At 40.8% G+C, this 20,371-nt stretch overlaps 1 protein-coding gene across 2 annotated transcripts in view; it reads left to right on the forward strand.

Annotated features, from left to right (window-relative positions):
- LOC146306978 (transmembrane and coiled-coil domain protein 3-like) overlaps positions 1-17,719 on the forward strand; it is a 53,770-nt gene extending 36,051 nt beyond the window's left edge. For both annotated transcript variants that reach the window (XM_084711325.1, XM_084711326.1), the window contains exons 2-5: positions 10,352-10,522; positions 12,071-12,852; positions 14,736-14,871; positions 16,578-17,719. In XM_084711325.1, the coding sequence (XP_084567451.1) occupies positions 10,352-10,522; positions 12,071-12,852; positions 14,736-14,871; positions 16,578-16,880 (1,392 nt within the window). In that variant the 3' untranslated portion in view covers positions 16,881-17,719. The remainder of the gene's footprint in view (positions 1-10,351; positions 10,523-12,070; positions 12,853-14,735; positions 14,872-16,577) is intronic.
- The last annotated feature ends 2,652 nt before the right edge of the window (positions 17,720-20,371 follow it).

Here is a 20,371-nt window from a genome sequence, read left to right on the forward strand (position 1 = left end):
CCTCATTCATCCGGCAGGTCAAGAGTCACACCCTCTTATTATCAGATTTTTATATGCATTACACTAATGTGACACTCCTCTGGATTTAGATTTCTGTTGTGGCACTGGAGAAGCTGCAAAAGTTATAGACATCTAGATCAATTAAATAGCGATCAAACTGAATTAATCGGTATGTGCATAACAGACAGCCTGAATGTTAATAATGATCTTTCATTGACAGAATCATGTTTGCATTGATTATCTTGACATTTATTTATGCACAAAGTTTGTGCACTTTTTTACACACACCATTAATCAGTAGTGGCAATGATGCTTAATGCTTTTCAGATTATTTCCCTTGATTTTCTAGTTATTTTGTTGTCAGCTCACTGAGTTTTGGTGCATCTGTGATTAATGCATAAGTCAGGTGTATAGATTTTCAGAACACAGGCAGTAGAGATGAGACAGTGTACCACTATGATGCATGATTGAAGTGCTTTTCAGTCAAATTAAGCTGCTTTGGAATCAGGATTTTTAAAATTAAAGAAGCACTGTGGTGATTTGAATCACAATTTCAGTAAAAAAACAAACAAAAACAAAACAACAAAAAAAACAAGGCAGTTGAACCCAGTGCCAAAATGTTTTGTAAATGATCGCCAAAAGGGAAGTGATAAGAGATGCATCAAACAACTTGGCAGCGTGGTGCAGACTGCAGCACGGTGTGTCATCACCTTTTGGACAGAAATGCTGTGTCTTTTATTTACTGTTAGGATAAAATGGACATGTCCCACCACAAGTTGAGTGTGTGTGTGTGGGTGTATGCATGCAGAGAGCAGCCTGTTAAGACTTGCCAGTACTTTCAGTCAGGGCAGCGACACAGTAATCAGGCTCACACTGTTTACTTCCCTTCAGCCCCACCTTGGGTTTGGCCTCAGTACAAGTGTGTGTGTTTTGTGTGTGGAGCACTGAAGGTAGAACAAAGGTGATAAGACAAAAAGCAAAGGCAGAACCATTTATGGAGGTCTTTTTATCACATGCTTTTTAAGTCTCTGTTTTGCTTTCATTTTGCTTTTAGTTTCACCCACATTACTATACTTAATATTATAAGAGCACTAAAGCTTATGCCTGTACTTATCAAAATGAGTGATTATCAAGTGCTTTACATAAAGAATAATACATGAAACAATGAAGAATTAAGAACAGTCAAGTGACAAAACAACTAAATCATGTACAAGGACTGATAAAAATCCAGCATACACTAATGAATACACTTGAATGTACATAAAAATATATACACACATGTATATACACAGGAACATATATTAACTAAGTCATATAAGGCAATGGGCAAGTGTGTTATCAGAAGTGATTTAAAAGTCTGAAGTCATCATGCAGGTCTTTACAGGCACTTCAGAGTAAGTGCTCTGCAATGTGGTTGGTATGATTGTCAAGATTGCAGGTGGTGGTGAAACAATTAGGTGATTAATTGATTAGTTGATTGCTAGAAATTACATCTACATCAATTTTGATGGTAAAATGAATTGCTGGAAGTCATTTTTCAAAGCATAACTGCAAAGATATTCACTGATTCCCGCTTCCCAAATTTGAATATTTGCGATGTTTTGGGTTTTTTCGTCTTTTGTCTGTACAACATACATGACCCTTGATCTTTACACCCTTGGATTGAAAAAGGAAAGACTTCAAAAATGTTTCTTTTTCTTTTCACTGTCAAAGGGTTATGTAGGAAGTGTGTTTTATCACTCTGCCCCGGTTGCAATGCTGGATACTGTCTGAACTCTGCATGTTTGTATTCCGGCCTACCTCCCATTTTCGTGTATTCTGTCACTTGTTTTGCTTTCCATTTATTTTCTGGGTATTTCTCTGTCGTACCACTGGAGCCCCGTGGGGAGGTGTGCCTGTCTGGCAGCTCCTCTTCCCCACAGGAGGCTCCTCTCTCTGGTCACACAGTCACGGCTGATCCCCTCCAGGCAGGAGGCTCTCCAGTCCAGTTCACATGAACTAAATGTCTCATTTCACCTTAAACCGTCCTCTTTATTTTTTAATATGTATCATAGGTGAAATGAAAACTTTTTTCCTCTCCCTGCACGTGACTGGAAAATATTTTAGAGAGGTTTGAGAGCCCTCAAACCACAGCAGCAGAGATGGAGGCACAGTGGTGATGTAAAAGTTAAGAAAACAGCATTAAGATAATGTGAAAATTATACGGCACAGTGTTGGGTAACACACAGAGTGCACAAAGTAATCTTAATGATGAGTAGTACTGATAAAGACCCAGCATGAGGCTGTGTTTCATTTATTATTCATGCAGCACAAACAGTAACACCCCCCCGCTTTTTTTTATTTTAATTTTTTTTACCTATTTTGGTTTTGTTTTAGTCATCAGCTTTGCACAAAACACTTGCTTACTGTTTAACATTTCTGTGTCGATTTCTGTCTCTCAGGGTGAGTGGATTTGAATTTATTTGCAGGTGCAGTGGTCTGTGTAACCGGTACCTTATTTCTGTGGCAACGTAATGCATTAGGCTTTCTCTGGAGCCCTCAGGAAGTCATAAATTACCAGGGATACTCATCTGTGTTAGTCTCAAGTCTTAAAGAACAGAGTGGCCTTGGCACACGAAACAGAGTTTGCTGGATTTAGCTTTTCAAAACTTAGGGGTCTAAATTGCGTCTGAGTACATCTCCTTATTTGTCCAAAGAGCTGCTGTATATTCTGTGCTGTTAGGTAAGGAAAGAGAAATTGGGAGGAGGTAGAACATAATAGATCTCAAAGGGATGAGAATGCCATGTGGAAGAGTGGTCCTATTTTTAGGGCACTTCAGAATATGGTACTGATAGCAACTGCCAAACAAAACAAAACCGAGAAATTTCAAATCATCACTCATTTTAGCCATACTGATGGGCTGTATGAATGTTTGTCTGTTCGTCAGTTGGTCAACAACATTTGGATGGATTTCTGTTACATTTGGTACAAACATCCATAGGGTTGGGGAATATGTTACATTTTTCTACCTGACCACCACCATCTGTACCCACAGTGAAAAAGTAACCCTCACAGGATGATAGTTTACCCTAATAATTACAGACTTAATCTGTTGTTTCCCAGCTGCTGGAAAAGTGAAGCAAGTTAGCCACAAAGTAATGAGCAGGAAAGGCTAATGCTAACAAATTGATGGCTCTGGCGTAATCATATCCCTTTCAGAAGCTTTGTAATCCAGCCTTCAAATACAGTGTATTTTTTGGAAATGGGATAAAATAAATTAGTAATAGTCAATCCAAAACCAAATTCTTCCAAAGTCCTCTGTGTCTGTTTATACTTTCTTGTGTCATACAGTTGTTGTTGTTCCTAGCATGTTGTTAGCCAATCCCATGGTGGCTTGGGTTACGTGTCAACCAATCAAAGGCTTTGTTCCTGACTTGAGCGTGACAGCATTGATCTGTAGATGTCTTCATAGATCCATGTGTTCATCTCAAACACATTGCACAGTGGAATAACATAGATTGACCTTTCAAAATAAAATTTGCCACAATGAGCTCTGCCATTGCCCAAAAAATAATCTTAAAAAAAAAAAAAGTCTTGCGGCATTGCTATGACAATCAGCTAAGATTTCTGTCTATATTGAGAGAGTACTATTGTGCTGTCTTAGTCCTTTTGAAGTGCAGTAAGCGCTTCTGGAGAAAGATGGTTGATTGTTGAGTCTAATTCCCAGGGCATGAAATAATGATGTTTTGGGGGTGCGACTTAACACTTGGCCAGAGTCTCCCATCGCAGATTAGATTTTCTAAAGCCTGAAAACAGACCCAAGAGGAGGAGCAGAAGTCTAGTTTTCTCTCTGACATCTTGAATTGCGTTATGCTTAAAGGCTATTAAGGAACTTTTGTCCACTGATGCCAAAAATTAACTGCCTTCCCCAGCTTCAGTTTCATAGCTGGAGTTTATAGTTCCCCCTCATCTAACATAATGCATGAGGGTTGTTGCCATGGTTACTTTGCCGCCATGTCATAGGTTGAACCTATTCTTGTTGTGTTCATGTCATCAAATATATTCTCCTGGCAGTGCAGGTTCATAACCTCTGTCCATGTATGTATGAGGCCATTACATGTCTCCGCAGCTGAAGAAGCTAACTCCACTTAAATCTCTTGATCCGGGATCTCTCCCAATCCCATTATTGCCTCCCCAACACTCAAACCAGTTTAAGTCAGCCCGTGTTAATCTGGTGTGCTGGTTCAGACAGTGTGAGGCTCCATGCTGAGCTGGAGCCGACTAATAGACGACTAATGTGCTATAATCTCTGTGACAATAATCATGTATACCAAATACATTATTAGCTTTGTCTTTCACATATTTATCCTGTTCTCTCGATCACAAATAAGAACATAATTGATTTATATGATATATATGGATGTATTTATGTGATTACACAATTAAACATCTGGTCAGTACTTTTTCAGAATATAATGAGCCCAAAGAGTGATTTTTCCTGGTGTAATGACTTTATGACTATTCAGTTATCAACACACTTACAGGTTAGTGTTTTGTCAATCAACTGATCATTGCAGCTCTTTTCTATATAGCCTCTAACCATATCTTACAGCCTTGAAGGTTACCCCAAGTTATCTACACACATATAGGAGCACATTAAAATGTATTGCCCAGGTGACACTGACAAATAACATATATGTACATTCCTTGCCTTAACTACCTTTCAGAGGAGATTTTATGTTTCCTGCAAACAGCCTTGACTTGATGGATCAGTGTTGTGGATCGATTTGCTCATTTGTCACCGGTGTACAGCTGCCGATTGGTTGAGACTCACCTCTGCGTATTGATAGAATTTACTGCTTCCTTGTTACTGACTTGTCTCCTGTTAGTGGAAAATAAATTGATGGATTGGATGCAGGAATAAATAGCCTCTGACTCTGTGCCGGGAGAAGAACAGAAAAGGTTTCCCTCGGCAGCTTCATGTGCGTGTGTGCGTGCCAGGCTGTCGTCTCCCCCTGGCAAGGTCCTTCCTTCCAGCTCCATCAATGAGACACTCAGATGAGCTGGTTTAGTGGGAGTTGGAGTAGCACTTGCTGGCCCACTCTCGCTCTCGTTATCACGTACAGTACACACACCACAAGCTTCCTCTCCAGTCTCTAATCTTAGATTTTGAATGTAGAAAGCCAATGCAAATCACACACCAACGCACAGACACGCTATATCTGCCTAATCTTGTATGCTTTACATGCTGTTTTTTTGTTGAATTAGCAATAGTTTAGGCCTTAGGCTTTGAGTGATTATTATTTTTCTTATCAGTTTATCTATAAATTTTGTACAGACATTCATCGTTCCCAAGCTAGATGTTTTTTTGGGGGGGCCTTTTTTTGCACCGAAAAACCCTAAACAGACGCGGCACGTTGACACAGTTGACTTTGGTCAGATGGCGCAGCAGGTGGTGTTCAGTTTTGTTTTGTTTTTTTTTAATTTGCATTTCAAATTTTTGCTGGCCCAGTATATACAAGACTTCAGACAAAGGGACCACAATCAGAGATTGAATTAATATGCTGCATGTACCCTGTGACATTTGAAAAAAAACATTTAGGTTTCCCATGGGCCTCGTGGCTTTTAGTAAGTGTCTCATCAAATATTTGGTAGATCACTAATACTTTTCACTTGTGGATTGTCTGCAGAGTAAAATCAAATGTAGAGCAGTTTTTCAGCAGGTTTTATGGCCAGTAGTTCCCTCCATGGAGCCCATGTTTCACTTTTAAGAGAAGCACATTCTGCATTGACATCTATTCATACATTTTTTATCTCTTGGAGACAAGTAGAATCTCCTAGTTTCAGACAAGTGATCATCCGAATATCTCCTTCATATTTCCCAGTGGACAAATGCCCTGCTGGATTGTTTCTGTGTTTTGGCTGTGTGTCCACCCATCTGTATGATAATCTAAATGGCCTCAGTGCAGGCCGGGGTCATAGGACGAGCAGTGGCCAGATATCTGCCCTGTAACACAGCCACGTGTGTCCTCCGAGACATATGGTGCCTCTGTGTGTTCACATGTTAATAATTTCCCCACTCTCACACCGAGACCCACTTTCCACTTGACGTTCGATACGTGTGTGGACTGCTGAGCGCGAGGCCCTGCCAGCCGCGTGTTTATACACTTGAATCTCCTGCAGCCAGCTGATTTATGACTAGGCTGTTTGTGTGTGTGTGAGAGGCACCAGAGGAGGAGGGGAAGGCAAAATGTTGGTTTGTTCAAACGAAAGCGTGATCTGGTCACATATGTTTTTTACAAACACACAACCTTGAATCCCGTCCAATTGAATTCAAGGTTGTGTGCTTTTTTGTGAGTCCAAGGGACTGTGATTTCTTGTATCTTTTTCTCTGATCATGTACTAATCAACAGAGGCTTTTTAATAACTTGAGGTGCAATTGATAGTGACTTTTATTACGACATTATCTGCTGATTGTTTCTCTGATTAACCTTTTACCACCCACTGCTTGAGCTGAAGGATGCTCGCACTTTTGATGCTACTACTATGAAGTGGTTTTGTTTCTGAGACTTTTTAATGACGGGGTTGGTTTTTAGAGTGCTCCACCAATTTGCTCTTCTGTCCTCTGAGGCTGGGGGCCGATGTAATGATTTGTGCTGCTTCGTTGACATGCTGTCAGTTAGTTTGGAGCCAGTGAATGTTCAGTAAACAGCCTGTCACTCTGAAATAAAATGCATCAGGGTCTGCAGATGCAGTCATGACCCATACCTAGGTTTTTTGTTTTCGCATATGTAGTAGATTTCCACAAGCTGTTTAAGATCTTTCAACAGACTTAAAGCTGTAAAATCACTTCCCCTTTAAGGCTGTGCGTTATATTTTTGACACAAAATATTTTGTTCTGTTTTAGTCTCACAAAATACACTCAACAAAAGTATGAACACAGCACCTTTGTTTTTGTTCCTAGTTAAGTTAAAATATCTTAGATTTCTTCTGTGCACACAGAAGTTTTAGTTCTCTCAAATTCTGCAGGTTCTGTTCATTATTCTGTTAAAGTCCATGTTTCTAAAGCATCTACCTGACAGGTGTAGGATATGGAGATGCTGATTAAACAGTGTGATTATTGCAATCCAAAAACTATACCTACCAAGGTTCATAGTTCAGTGTCTAATAAGTCTTTTTTTAAGATCACAATTCACATTTTAGAGTGACCAATCCAAACACACCTGTGCAATAATCATGCTGTTTAATCAGCATCTCTTGATAGCCTCTGGTATTTTTTTTTTGTTTTTTAAATAGCTGGTTTCTCTCAAGGACATTTAGGGGTTATTGGCCTTGTCCTTAGAGCTATGAATTGTTAAAATCCCATTTCAAGCTGCCTGAGTGTAAAAACGGCTTTATTGGTCTGACCAACAGTCCAGAAAAAAAAATCCATTTTTATTGTTTTCGAAAAAACAAGAAACTGAACAAATCCTCCATTTGTGAAGCGAAAAACAGCAAATGTTCCATATTTTTTAATTACTGTTGATTGTATCGGTGTTTATTCCAACACAGGTTTGTACTGGCTGCATTTCTGTCCATCTGTCTGGACCGATGAACGTGTGATGTTCTGACGAAATTCGCCATCTGTACTCAGGAGTAGCAAGAAGTATTTAATTCAGAACAATGGATCCACATGAATGACTCTCAGATGCTAACTTACTAACTGTTTGACTGTTGTTCACTGCCGGGGATGACGATTGCCGCTGACTCTGCAGGACGTATCACTGGCTGAACAGCCAGAAGCCACAGGACACAATTAAAATGTCATGAATTCTGCTCGTCTGTGTGTAAGAAAAAGACGAGAAGGATAAAGCCAAAACCCGCCTTCAGGGTATGTCAGCAGTTTGCTCATGTGTGTGCATTTCAGAGCTTAGTCTGTCTGTGTGCGCTTTGCTGCCGTGGCAACAAGAGTTACCACATACTAATATTTTAGGTTGCCTTACATAATCGTCTGCTTTTGTCAATACAGAGAGTGGATTTTCAGTACAAGAGGCACTGGGGGCTGTTTGTTTAGAGCCCTGGGCTCCACGCTGCTCCACTAACTGACCATTGTGCAGTCTTAAGACAGATTTACTGTCTCATCAGCTGCCTTTTTCCTGCTGCCTCCCTCCAGTCTTAACACTAGAATCCTCTCAAGACGACGCACTCAATACTCTTTTGATCCTCTCATTTTTCTTTTGTAGCTCAGCTCTTATTTTCTTTCTTTCATGCCAATATGGTTGTCTGCTTTTCCTAAGAGCTTTTCTCTAAGCCCACACAAACACACCTGATGTTTTATATCAATGGCACAAGATAGTAGAGCAGTTTTTATCACATAGGTTAGCCTGAAAGCCTCCACAGACTGCAGCATCTGACGTCAAAGCCGCTCTTTGTCTGCAGTATATGTACTTTTTATGCCTCCTCTGTTTTTACCGTCAGTATTGGAGCTCAGGGCTGAGCGATATACCTGGCAAAAAGTAGCATCAAAAGGTTTCATTTCAGTCTATTGATATTTTTAATAAAGACCAAAAGAAAAGAGGTTTGAATTTAACCACTTTGTTCATCAAGGCACACAGATAATAGACTTAAAAGGAGGAATATGTAGCAATAGTGCCTCCAGAAATTAGTACTTCAGTACAAATATTAGTTGGAGCCTCAGACTGTATATTAAATAGGTTGAATCCCTGTTTAATATGCCGTCTAAGGTTGAATGGAGTTCCTCTCTTCCCCAGATTCGACACAGCTCAGGCAGGCTGCAGGAAAACTGCAGGAGTGCAAGACTAGTGTAACATTGTAAGTTAATCAGCTCAGTTCTGTAAATGTAAAGTTAAACCCATTATCCCAAAAACAAAAGCCTGCTGCTGCAAAAATACACTCTCTGGAGTTGAGTTCAGTGACTGCCTGTCTCAATGCCTGCCAAACTCCATTAAAATTTTGTTTAATTTAATCGTTATAAATATCTGCTCCTACGAAAAGGTATTTAATTATTTCTTAAGACTCATAAACAGAAACTTACAAATTCTGCATTAATTTTAACTCTAATTAACATGAAACAGGGAAATTAAGTCTGAAGTTTGAGCAACTTTTTACACAACTATGTATTTTGTCTGAAAAAATATGTAAATGTGTCTTTATTATCTAGTACTACTCTGCTGCCGGAGAGCTGTTAAATGAGGCATTATATTATTTTGCGCCCCTCAAGTACTAATCTTAACAGTAATCGTACTGAAAGTACACCTCGTGCTTTTTGAAAGGTTTGTCTCTAAGGCTAAAATAATGACTTCATCAGATAATTTTCAGCTCCACTCAAAACAACATTAGGGGCGGGAACATCACTATTAGATTCAGTTATGATTCAGAGGGCTACAGTCGACAGAAGATGATTGTCAATCCATCTGGATGCATAAAAAAATTAGATTTTCTATACACTTGCTACTTTTAAAATATAGCACATTTGTGTGGTTCTTCTCTTGGTCCCTTTTCTCAAAGCCAAAACACTTCCCAGGGGAGCGCTGGTTGGATTGTATCCATCGTCCTCGGCCATCCTCTCAAAAACTCCAGAAGTAGCTTAGTTTAGAACATAAACAGGATGCACATGTTAACATCCATCTAGTTTCACCATCCAGTTGGTTCAGCTGTAAGGAACATGCAGCCTGGTCTTACAGAATTGTTACAGGTGATCATAATGTAAAGAGTAAAGATTTCTAATTGTTGACTTTTCTGCATTGATTAATAATCTTTTAAGAGAGAATCATGATCCCACCAGTCTTGAGTTCCAAGTTCTGAAATGAGACAGAACAAGAGCTCACAGAACAAGAAGCTTCGGACTCGAGTCTTGCTTTTAGATATTTCTTATTAAATTCATCATAGGGCTATACAGACAGTCGACATGTAGGAACACCTTGTGCTTTTTGAAAGGTACATCTCCAAGGCTAAAATATTGAAGACTGTGTCACATAATTTTCAGCTCCACTTGAAAGAGCACTGGGATTGGGAACCTCACTATATGATTCAATTCTGATTCAGAAGGTCACAGTGCAATTATAAAATGATTACTGATGCATCTTGAGGCATCAAAATCTTTGATTTCTATACATGATTTATTTTTTCTCTATGACTATTTGCTGCTTTCAAAACATGGCATGTTTGTAATAATCCATAATTAGTCTAGTTAGACACAACTTGTTCACAGTGCTACTCTTGTCCAGGTCCCTTTTCCCTTCAGCTCCATAGAAGTCTTTGTTATATGTCACTGTGAGTAAATATTTCAGAGTTTTGGACTGTTGGTTGAATGAAACAAGACATTTGAGCTATTGAAAATACACATTTTTTCATTCTTTTGTGTGTTCATAGGCGGAGCGCAGCAGTTGCGATGTCAACATCCTCAGCATCCCCGTGCCCATTCGCCGCGGCGGCTCCGAATCCAACTTGGATGTGGTGGACAGCGTTGGCGATGACGGAGTGGGCCTGGACTTCACCAAGGGAGCACTGGGTATCGACAGCCTGCAGCAGAAGATCCTCAAGGTCAGAGGACACAGGGGTCTCCTCCTGCGTGGCCTCCTTGTAGATTTACTGTGTTTGTAGAGCGGCATACAAAAGGAAAATTAAATACCACCTCAGCTCATTTTTGTGGCAGTAATCCATTAATTAAATCCAATAATGAGCCAGTTCCCATTTAGATTTCAGCAGTGATACTACAGATACCAGTCGATAAAGCCATTAATTTGTTGAATTAATAAGAAACTGTATTCCGCTGCATTATCTGATTCATTCTCATCATAGTCCTCGTTGTCTCAGCTTTCATTACAAACGGTTTCTCTGAGTGGAATAATTTACAACCATAGGAAGATTAAATGTCAGTGCAATTTAATTTGATCACTCTCAGTTGATTTAGTGGTTCATTCTAATTTCTGAAAGCATTTCGGGGCTGTAACGGAAACCAAATGAGGAGATTAATAGCAAGTAAAGTAATTATGGCTCCCACTGAGTTACACATACAAAGCAATAAACACGAAGCAAAACTGTTTTCTTTGAAGCAAGCTACAAGACGTGAGCAAAGTACTACTTTTTTTTTTGCATGACTCCTAACACTTCCCCTTGAAATGATTCTTCAGAACCACACTGGATTCATTTATTCACTGTCAGCATTATTACTGGGGCTGCTTGGATAAATATTGCTGCCAATTATTAAAGGTCTCCGTGAAGATTCCTTGTAAACAAACAAAATTATGTTTACATTCACCGTTACTCACCAGAACTCATTGTGCGTATCCTTGAAATCATCTTCTTTCTCATGACGCAGTCTTCTGCTTTCCTGCACTTACCTGCTGTGTTTCTTGATGCATAACTACCATCTGTAGATCAGCAGAATAGGAAGCATGTGTTCATGCACAAGGCAAGCAAAACAGGGAGCCACTCAGCAAAACAACTCCACAGGTCAAACAAACATCACTGAACCACAAATAACAGTTTTTGTTCTGCTCCATTCATTTACAGCAGAGAGCTAACGCGTGTAAAGCTGATGTTTCCTCACTTCCTGCATGTGCTTAATGACAAATGACTTTTAATGGGAAGGCAGAGGTTAAAAATTTCTTTTTTTTTTCTTTTCAGTGTTTATTTTTCCAAAGTTCTTCTTTACTGAACAATTAATAACATTCAGCAGCGGCTGTGTTTTCATGTGCTGTGCAGGTGGATTAGATCGAAATAATCCATCAAACAGGCCATGAATAAAAGCATACACACTTTCTTTTAAGTCATCTTTGTTGTAAGGCACAAAATGCCCATTTTACTGAAAGACAGCTATGTTTGGAAAGAGTCCCGAATTTCCCACCATGAGTGAGACCCATGTTAATATGTCCTACAGTTTTTTTATCTTCTCATACCTTTTCCTTTTCTCTTCATTGTTTTACACATGTAAATTCCTAATTTAAAGGTCAGGCAAATGTAAATGTTTGGCCCCTTGGCACTTTACTTTTTCAAATCTGGCCCTTCTAAAAAAGTAACAGGTGAATAGGCCTGGTTTGCAGATTTTACATTTAGGATAAAAAAATTTTGCATTAATTCTCCCTTCAGGTGACGGAGCAGATAAAGGTGGAGCAGACGGCTCGGGACCAGCATGTCGCTGAATACCTGAAGCTGGTCAACAACGCTGACAAGCAGCAGGTCGTACGGATACGTCAGGTGTTTGAGAAGAAGAACCAGAAGTCGGCGCAGGCCATCGCCCGGCTGCAGAGAAAGCTGGAGCAGTACCACCGCCGCATGAAGGACAGCGAGACCAACGGGAAACACAGCCACAAAGATGGCAGCAGCAAGGAGTCTGGAACTCACAGCAAGGAGGGAAGCCTGAAGGACGTCAGCACCACCGGGCGCCACCCAGCACTGGATAAAGTGAAGACAATCGGGCCTGGCGTGTCGCTCTCACCGCCGTTCTTCTTCAACAAGTCTCGGGAGTTCGCCAACCTCATCAGGAACAAGTTTGGCAGCGCCGACAACATCGCCCACCTCAAGAGCTCCATGGAGACGGGGTCGGGGCTGCAGGTGGAAGGCGGGGCGAGGGGTCTGAGCGGGAGCGCCACCACGGTAGCCAAGACGACAAAGTACCAGAGCGACGACGAGTGCTCCACGGGGACATCCGCATCCGCCGACTCAAACGGGAACCCGGCCGGGGGCTCAGGGGCGGGGTCCGGAGGTCCGGGGAGGTCGGACTCCAACGGGCGCCTGGGGGAGGTGCTGGAAATGGTGCGGGAGATCAGGGAGGCTCAGACACAGCTGGCAGAGGAGATGGAGACGCTGAACACACAGTTCAAACGGGACTACAGCTACTTCACACAGATGATGCAGGAGGAGAGATACAGGTCAGAACGACATCACAACACACATAGTTAGACAGTAAACAGAATAATTGTTAGCTTTAGACTGTTTGTAGGAAAAAACAAGACGACTTTAATTAAGATAAGATTAGATAAACTTTTTTGATTCCATATGGGGAAAATTCACTTGTTACAGCAGCTCAAGGATCAAAAGTACAAGTGGAAAAATAGTGACTGATAAACAGAAATAAATACTTTTTACAGATATATGGATAATTGTGCACAATAGTTGCACATGTTGTATTACACACATGGTCTGTTGCATTATACCAAGAGCAAAAAAATGAATAATATTGCCTTGTAAAATGTAGAATTGGATAAACTTCCACCACAGCAGCCTCCAAAGTTCCTTATAATAGCTTCAAGTAATGAGTAAGGATCCAAATACTTCCTCCACCGCTGGCAATAAGTATAAATGTCAAATAAATCAACTATCTCACTGTAGATAAAACAGCACTTCCATATAATATGGGTCATGCTACCAAAACACTGGATCTTCCTCTTCCCCTAATACAGCCCCGTAGTGTCTTTGATGAAAGCCTCCCTGCCTGGTAAACACTGATGTCTTCTGTAAAACATGCTCTCTATTAAAACTCTGCAGCGACTCACATAACCCTGGTGATGTCTCTCGAGTGATTTTTCTCAGACTTGACAAATGTGTTCCAGTGCCACAGAAAATATTAAATAACTGTCTTCACCGGCTGAACGGGACTCTGTCACTAAATATTTGACTCATAAAATCATTTGAGTGCCTCTTTAAATATTTGTGCTATAAACTAGATCAGTGAATTCCAACTTGAGGGGGCAGGACCAAAGAGAAATGCAAGTTAAAGAGAGATGAAAGGAAAAATCATACATTTGTTAGTTAAAAAAAATTTTCTTGCCTTTCTTGCAAAATCCTGGATACTTTAACCTCCTCGTGCCTTCAAAAGTCCTTCAAATGAAACCATCCCTGAAGGAAAAATTAGTCTTTGGTTGAACGGCTCTTGGCTGCACTATAACCTGTGATCAAAGGTTAAAGGGATAGTCTGCAGTATAACTGGATGTTAGTTAAATTAATTGCCACTTAACTAATGTTTAGCTGCCCTTACATTGGAATAAGCTTGCATTTCCTAAACATAAACACATATCAAAACTTCAGAAATGAGAAATAAATTTATTTAGGCAGAGTTAACAGGTCATCTCATTGTTTTTTTTCCCTCTAACTGGCAAAATAACATAAGACATTTTAATCGAATTTATAAATGAGACAGTATTCGTGCTTTTTTTTTTTCTCAGTAAATCAATAGACACATTTTAAATGCTTTGTGAAAGGTGTACTGCAGATATAAAATTTGCAGGATTTCTTTCGGAATTGCTGCAGAAGAATCCCTTTAAGACAGGTACAAGCCTGGGAATCATTACTGTAGACAGATTACAACCTGAAATATTCCTATATGTCAAAAAAATATTTATACAGACAAGTATGCATGTTTCTCTGCAGCAGGTGCATCAGTTCCCCCCAAAAAAAGATGTCCAGTAATCTCAGCCTGCTGTAACACTCTTAACATGGTGAATTTTGTTTCTACATCTGCTGTTGAACTTTAAAGAGCTTTTGACAGTTTTAGAGGGGCCATTATTATAAGCTTTTGTAAACTAAAAATAGATAGCAGAGCTTACACACAAACCCCCAGACGGTTGCTAAGTCAACCAAGGGCAAATGTTTTCAGCAGCTTAGTTGCAAGTAGTAGATAAAACTGCTGTACTGTTACTCGCCCACACACACACTCAATTATGCATTGTTTCTCCCTCTCTCCTTGGCTCTCTGCCTCCACCTACTCTGTGCATGTGTGTGTGCGCGCGCGTGTGTGTGTGTTTCTGTCTGTCAGGTATGAGCGGTTGGAGGACCAGTTAAATGACTTGACGGAGCTCCACCAGCACGAGACCAGTAATCTGAAGCAGGAACTGGCCAGTATCGAGGAGAAGGTGGCCTACCAGGCCTACGAGAGGGCCAGAGACATCCAGGTAAATATGTGTGTTCTGTATACACACACACACACAGATACACAGTTGTCCTGTTAGTAGCAGTTATATAACACACCACACTCACTCACATTAAGGCCTTAACACGCATATATTTTGAAGTACAGTGCTTTTATGTCAGACTTCACAAACACTTAACCTCTAGTACTGAAATGATTTTTGAATTTTGATAATCTATTAATTTTTTAAGTGATTTATCAAGGGGGAAAAAAGCCAAAATGTGAGAACTGGCTGAGTTTCTGTTTTGTTTCGCTGTGAGTTTAATGGTGTTACTGAGTGTTTGGAGCTCTTTCAGACGCCGCTGATTCTGGAAGTAAAAGAACAGTCCGTTTTCTTCAGAGACCATGTCGGCCTTCAACACTCCACACTCAAGACCTTCATTAACCTCAAAGGGGCAAAACTTAAACACAAAATTCTCAGTTGCAAAGTTTAATTTCACACATGAAGGAATGTTAATTTAGGCCTAACATCTTGTTTTATTTGTTTTTGTTTTTTTATTTGACACCAGCTTAATGAGCAGGAACAGCTAAAGTTTACTTAAAAATTTATGACTTGATTTTATTTAATTTAAATGCTGATGCCGAAATAAAAAAAAGACTGACTGACATGTGATGTGCATTGTTTTCATAAACATGACTCATGATATACAGTCTCTAGAAGTTTAAAATTCAGCTTCACTTGGTCTAGTGTTTAAAAAGCAAACAAAAATCACAATACTTGTAGAACAGCAATGCATATCGAACCAGCACCCAAGTATGGTGACTGTATCGAATGGGATGATAAATGTCTTAGCCCTAGTGTGAGCCGCGCTGCCAATAACAGGATGAAGGGAAACGGAGAGGGCGAGATAGAGGAGAGGAGGGATAGAGAAGACAAAGACAGAGAAACGCTACAAAAGTAGGCTGTCAATTACAGTTCTTAGAAAGAGAGACAGTTGTAATCAGCCAGAATCGGAAGGGAAACTGATGGTCAGAAAGTAACGCCTGAGGCTGTTACATTATCAGAGAACCTCCTGTATTTCTGTTACGTAACAATGATGGTATCATAAAAAGAAAGTGGGGGAAAATACTTCCAGAAACAGCTGCGCCGCCCACTTCACAACTCTGTATTCAAACAAGAGACAAAACAGGCCATTTGAAAATGTCACTGTGGGCTCTAGGAAACAGCGGTGGGTATTTTCACTACTTTAGACCAAATAATAATTGAGATGATTAATTAAGTCAATAATAAGCGTATTTAACTGGCCTTTTCAGTTGGTTGCACAATTCATATTACTTTGTTTTCTTTCATAATTTGGGGCATTTTACTTTTTTTTTGTAAGAGAAAAAACAGGTCAGACTTTGAGAAAGAGAGTAAGACTTAAAACAATATCTTAAGGCAGACTTTGTCATGGTTACAGGGTTCACACTGGACCCACTGAGATGCCTCCAGCATTCATCTCCAGTGTGATGCACAACTCTTGTTTATATCTAATGCAGCTGATGTTAATACCATCTCTAATCCAGTTTCACTGCCCTGCCCTTATGACTCATTGCTCTCCAGTATCTCCCTGATCTTAACCATGTTCTGTCTGTCTGCGTGTGTGTGTGTGTGTGTGTGTGTGCGTGTGCGTGTGCGTGTGTGTGTGTGTGTGTGTGTGTGTGTGTGTGTGTGTGTGTGTGCGTGCATGTGCGGGTGTGCGTGTGCAGGAGGTGCTGGAGTCGTGTCAGACTCGCGTGTCGAAGCTCGAGCTGCAGCAGCAGCAGCAGCAGACAGTTCAGGTGGAAAACACCGACGCCAAGGTGCTGCTGGGGAAGTGCATCAACATCATGCTGGCCATCGTCACCGTCATCCTGGTGTGCGTTTCCACGGCGGCCAAGTTCACCGCCCCGCTGCTGCGTAGCCGCCTCCACCTGGCGCTCACCTGCGTGGGAGTGTCGGTGCTGGCGCTGCTGTGGAAGAACTGGGAACATTTACAGTGCGCTCTGGAACGATTGGTCCTCCCGCACTGATCCAGGAAGTACAAATGAGACCAGAAAACTTTATCCCAGGTCTCTGTGGGGTGTGTTGTCATAGCAACACTAAAACTAGGGGAGGAGTTTACATGTAGCCTTACACCAGCCCGAGTCCCCCAGTGATTTTAGGCTCCACGACGGTGACTTGATTTACGGCTCTGTTCTTTGCATGTCTAAATGGGGTCCACGCAAATCCACAAAGCCTTTCCCAGAATGCACCTTCATGGTAATTCCAAGAAACAACACACAAATGTAAGCTGATATAACAACTGTGACAAACCTCTACAACAAACATAGAAACATGGCACCACGCTGCCATGTCAGTATCACTATAGCCCAAAGTGTCGGACCGTTCGGAGATGAATCAGCTGGAATCGATCAGATGGCGGCCGTCTCTCATCAGAAGATTCTGTTGGCACCAACAACAGATGCTAACATCTAAATATAGAGGAGTGGGCTTTTACTGGGGCATGGAAATGCAGTGATTATTTCCTGCCCTTAAAGGGAAGTGTATCTGTCATAGCAGCACCTCGCACCTCTGAACAAACACTCACCGGCTGTTCTGTGTGTGGCCAGTCGATCAGTACGCCTCCTCGTGCACCAGCCAGCTGTGACAACACAAAGACACATCCACCTGATGGTTGATTTGTATGTCCGTACTCAATTGTTCTGTATTTATGTGACGTTATTCCTGACAGTGTCTCATCCAAAATGACATTTTTAAAGCTGTTGTTTTAAAGTGTGGGTGTGTGCTGTTTGTGTCTGTCCGAGTGTGTGTTCACGTACTGTACTGTACTGTACGCCCGCTTGTGTGCGTCTGTACTGGCTGTATACTGTGTTGGCTTTCTTGGTGAGAGCTGGGTAATACGATTAACAGCATCCATGTCTGTATGCTAAATATGAAGCTGGAGCCAGGAGGCAATCAGCATAGCTTAGCATAAAGACTGGAAACAAAGGGAAACAGCTAGCCCGCCTCCATCTGACGGTGACAAAACCACCTACCAGTACGTAGAAACGTAGTGTAAACACGACAGTTATGAGATACAGAAGCAGCAGGAGCACCAGTGTAGGAAGCTGATGTACTGCTGTGGACTGGATCAACATCAAAATGTATTATATTCATCTTAAAAGATCAATACCAGTTTAAATGTATGCTATATTTATTTTTTTTTTTTCATTTTCCGTTTCCATCAGGCAGCCTTTTCTGCCTGGAAACTGACGTTATATCAGGAAAATCTCCAAACCAACCAAACTCCATTGGGGAAATCAGTACTTTTTCCTCGTAGAACACGGGAGTTGCTGCTCTGTCTGTTTGTTTGTGTTGTTTTGTGACTTCTATGTTTTAAAAGGTTATTTTGGATTCACCAAAGTCACACAGTAACACAAACTAACTGATTGATGCAACTGTAGACCAGCAACTCAAAAAGATATTTGGCTTATAAAATGGTGCTTTTCCATCAGAAAAGCCTCATTGAGGGCAAGATAAATATTAGTTTGCTAGTTCATTATTTAGCTTCCATGCTGATACTTTCCGCTCTCGACCACCATTTACTGTAATTAATACAGTAACCATCAGAAACTACCTTGTGAAACCCCACTTCAAATAATCCCCATCAACACCACTTATGTCTGTTCGCACAATATGAAGCAAGAGCCAGGAGACAATAAGCTTAGCTTAGCATAAAGACTGGAAACAAGGGGAAACGGTAGCCTTGGCTTTGACAAAACCCAAAACATACTGTAAAAATTTGGGCTTTTTACGGGCTGTTTCTCCCCATTTCCACTCTCTGAGCGAAGCAAAGCTAGCCAGACAATGGCTTCATATTTATTATACACAATAGAGGGCCTGATTTCTTAAGATCCCAAAAAAAGAGTGCTAAATTGCATGTGCGATCTAACATATTGCACGTTTGGTTGGTGTGCGTTTTGCAGGTGTATAATTGCCTAAATGACAACAGGTGCAAACACTGTGGAGACAGCAGCTTTTAAATAAGGGCTCTGCGTGTTTTTTCAGGTTTCTGTAATAAACCCACTGCACAGGAGCTGTTTTGCACAGTTGAAAGACGCAATCCTCAGCGCGCACCGTTAGATTGGTTTGCACATTTGTTTGACATCAAGTTTGCACACGCTTTTACGCACACAAACCTTTAGTAAATCAGGCCCTGAGAGCGGTATAGATCATCTCAACCAACTCTCAGCAAGAAAACTTACAAGCATATTTCCCAAAATGTCAAACTATTCCTTGAGAGGAAAGTTTATAAACTGCCTCCTGTCTTGTTAATTTGATGCTCTTGCGGGTTTTCTTCATGTAAAATCTGTTTTCTGTTTTTGCAGGTTGCTTCTCAGAGGTATTTGAGAGAACTGTTTGGTCCGTGAGTTGACGTGTGTTTTACTCAGTTCAAAAGACTGCAGCTTTAGCATCCGCCAGCTAGCATGTGAACTGTGAGGAAGGTCTGTGTGATTAGAGAAAAGCTCTAAGTGTGAGCATAGATCCTGATTTTATTGAATTGCCTTTTTTCAAGGTGAACAGAACAAATTAACTCTCGTGCGAAGCCTTTGATGTTGTGCTGCGTTCATGTCCAGCGGGAGTGTCCTGACTTGAAAGGATTCCCACCTGTTGAAGCTTGTCTTAAAGCCACGGGGAGACGGTGCATGATGTCTGCAACTACATTTGGATTGCTCATGATAATAATAATTCCTTTCAGCCTTTTCACACTCGACTCTCTCGCACAGCTGGGGAGTGACTCATGTGGGATGATGTCTGAAACTAGCACAGAAAGTTCTGCCCTGCCGTCATATTTTAAGACTTATGAATTGTAATGACTTGGAGGAGGAAGATTGTTGCATTTTGGTTGTTATACTTGAAATAAGCATGTCTGCTCTTGCACTTGCACAGAGGGATAGTTTGAATTATTTGAAGTGGAGCTGTTACTCGTCCACAGTCAGTGTATTTATTACCTCCAGTAGATGCTGGTCGGCACGTTTCCAGTTTGGAGAAACAGAAAGAAGCACCAGCACAGAAGCTAAGCAGTGAACTGCTGTGGATGGGATCAGCAGCAAAAGGTATTTTAGCTAATAAAAAATTTCCACCGAAAAAAATTAATATCATTGTAAGTGTGCACTATATTTAGAGTATTTTTATTGCTTTACTTCGCTGCCAGGCAGCCTTTTCTGGCAGGAAACTGATGTTATATCAGCCAAATATAGCTCTCTCCAAACCAACCAAACTCCATTGGTAGAATTAGTGATTTTATCTTGCAGAACATAGGAGTTACTAGTCTACTGCTGTCTCAATCTGTTAGATTGTTTATGTTATTGTGTGATTTCAGTGAATCCAAACTATCCTTTTAAAACACAGAATCACTTAAATAATCACAGAATTACACAAACAAACTAACAGATTGAGGCAGCGGTAAACCAGCAACTGTGTTCTGCACAGTAAATTGACTGTTTTTGCCGATGGAGTTTGGTTGATTTGAAGAGGGCAA

The sequence above is a fragment of the Lutjanus erythropterus genome, chromosome 22, assembly GCF_056507025.1.
Source record: "Lutjanus erythropterus isolate fLutEry1 chromosome 22, fLutEry1.hap2, whole genome shotgun sequence".
Taxonomy (NCBI): Eukaryota; Metazoa; Chordata; class Actinopteri; order Lutjaniformes; family Lutjanidae; genus Lutjanus; species Lutjanus erythropterus.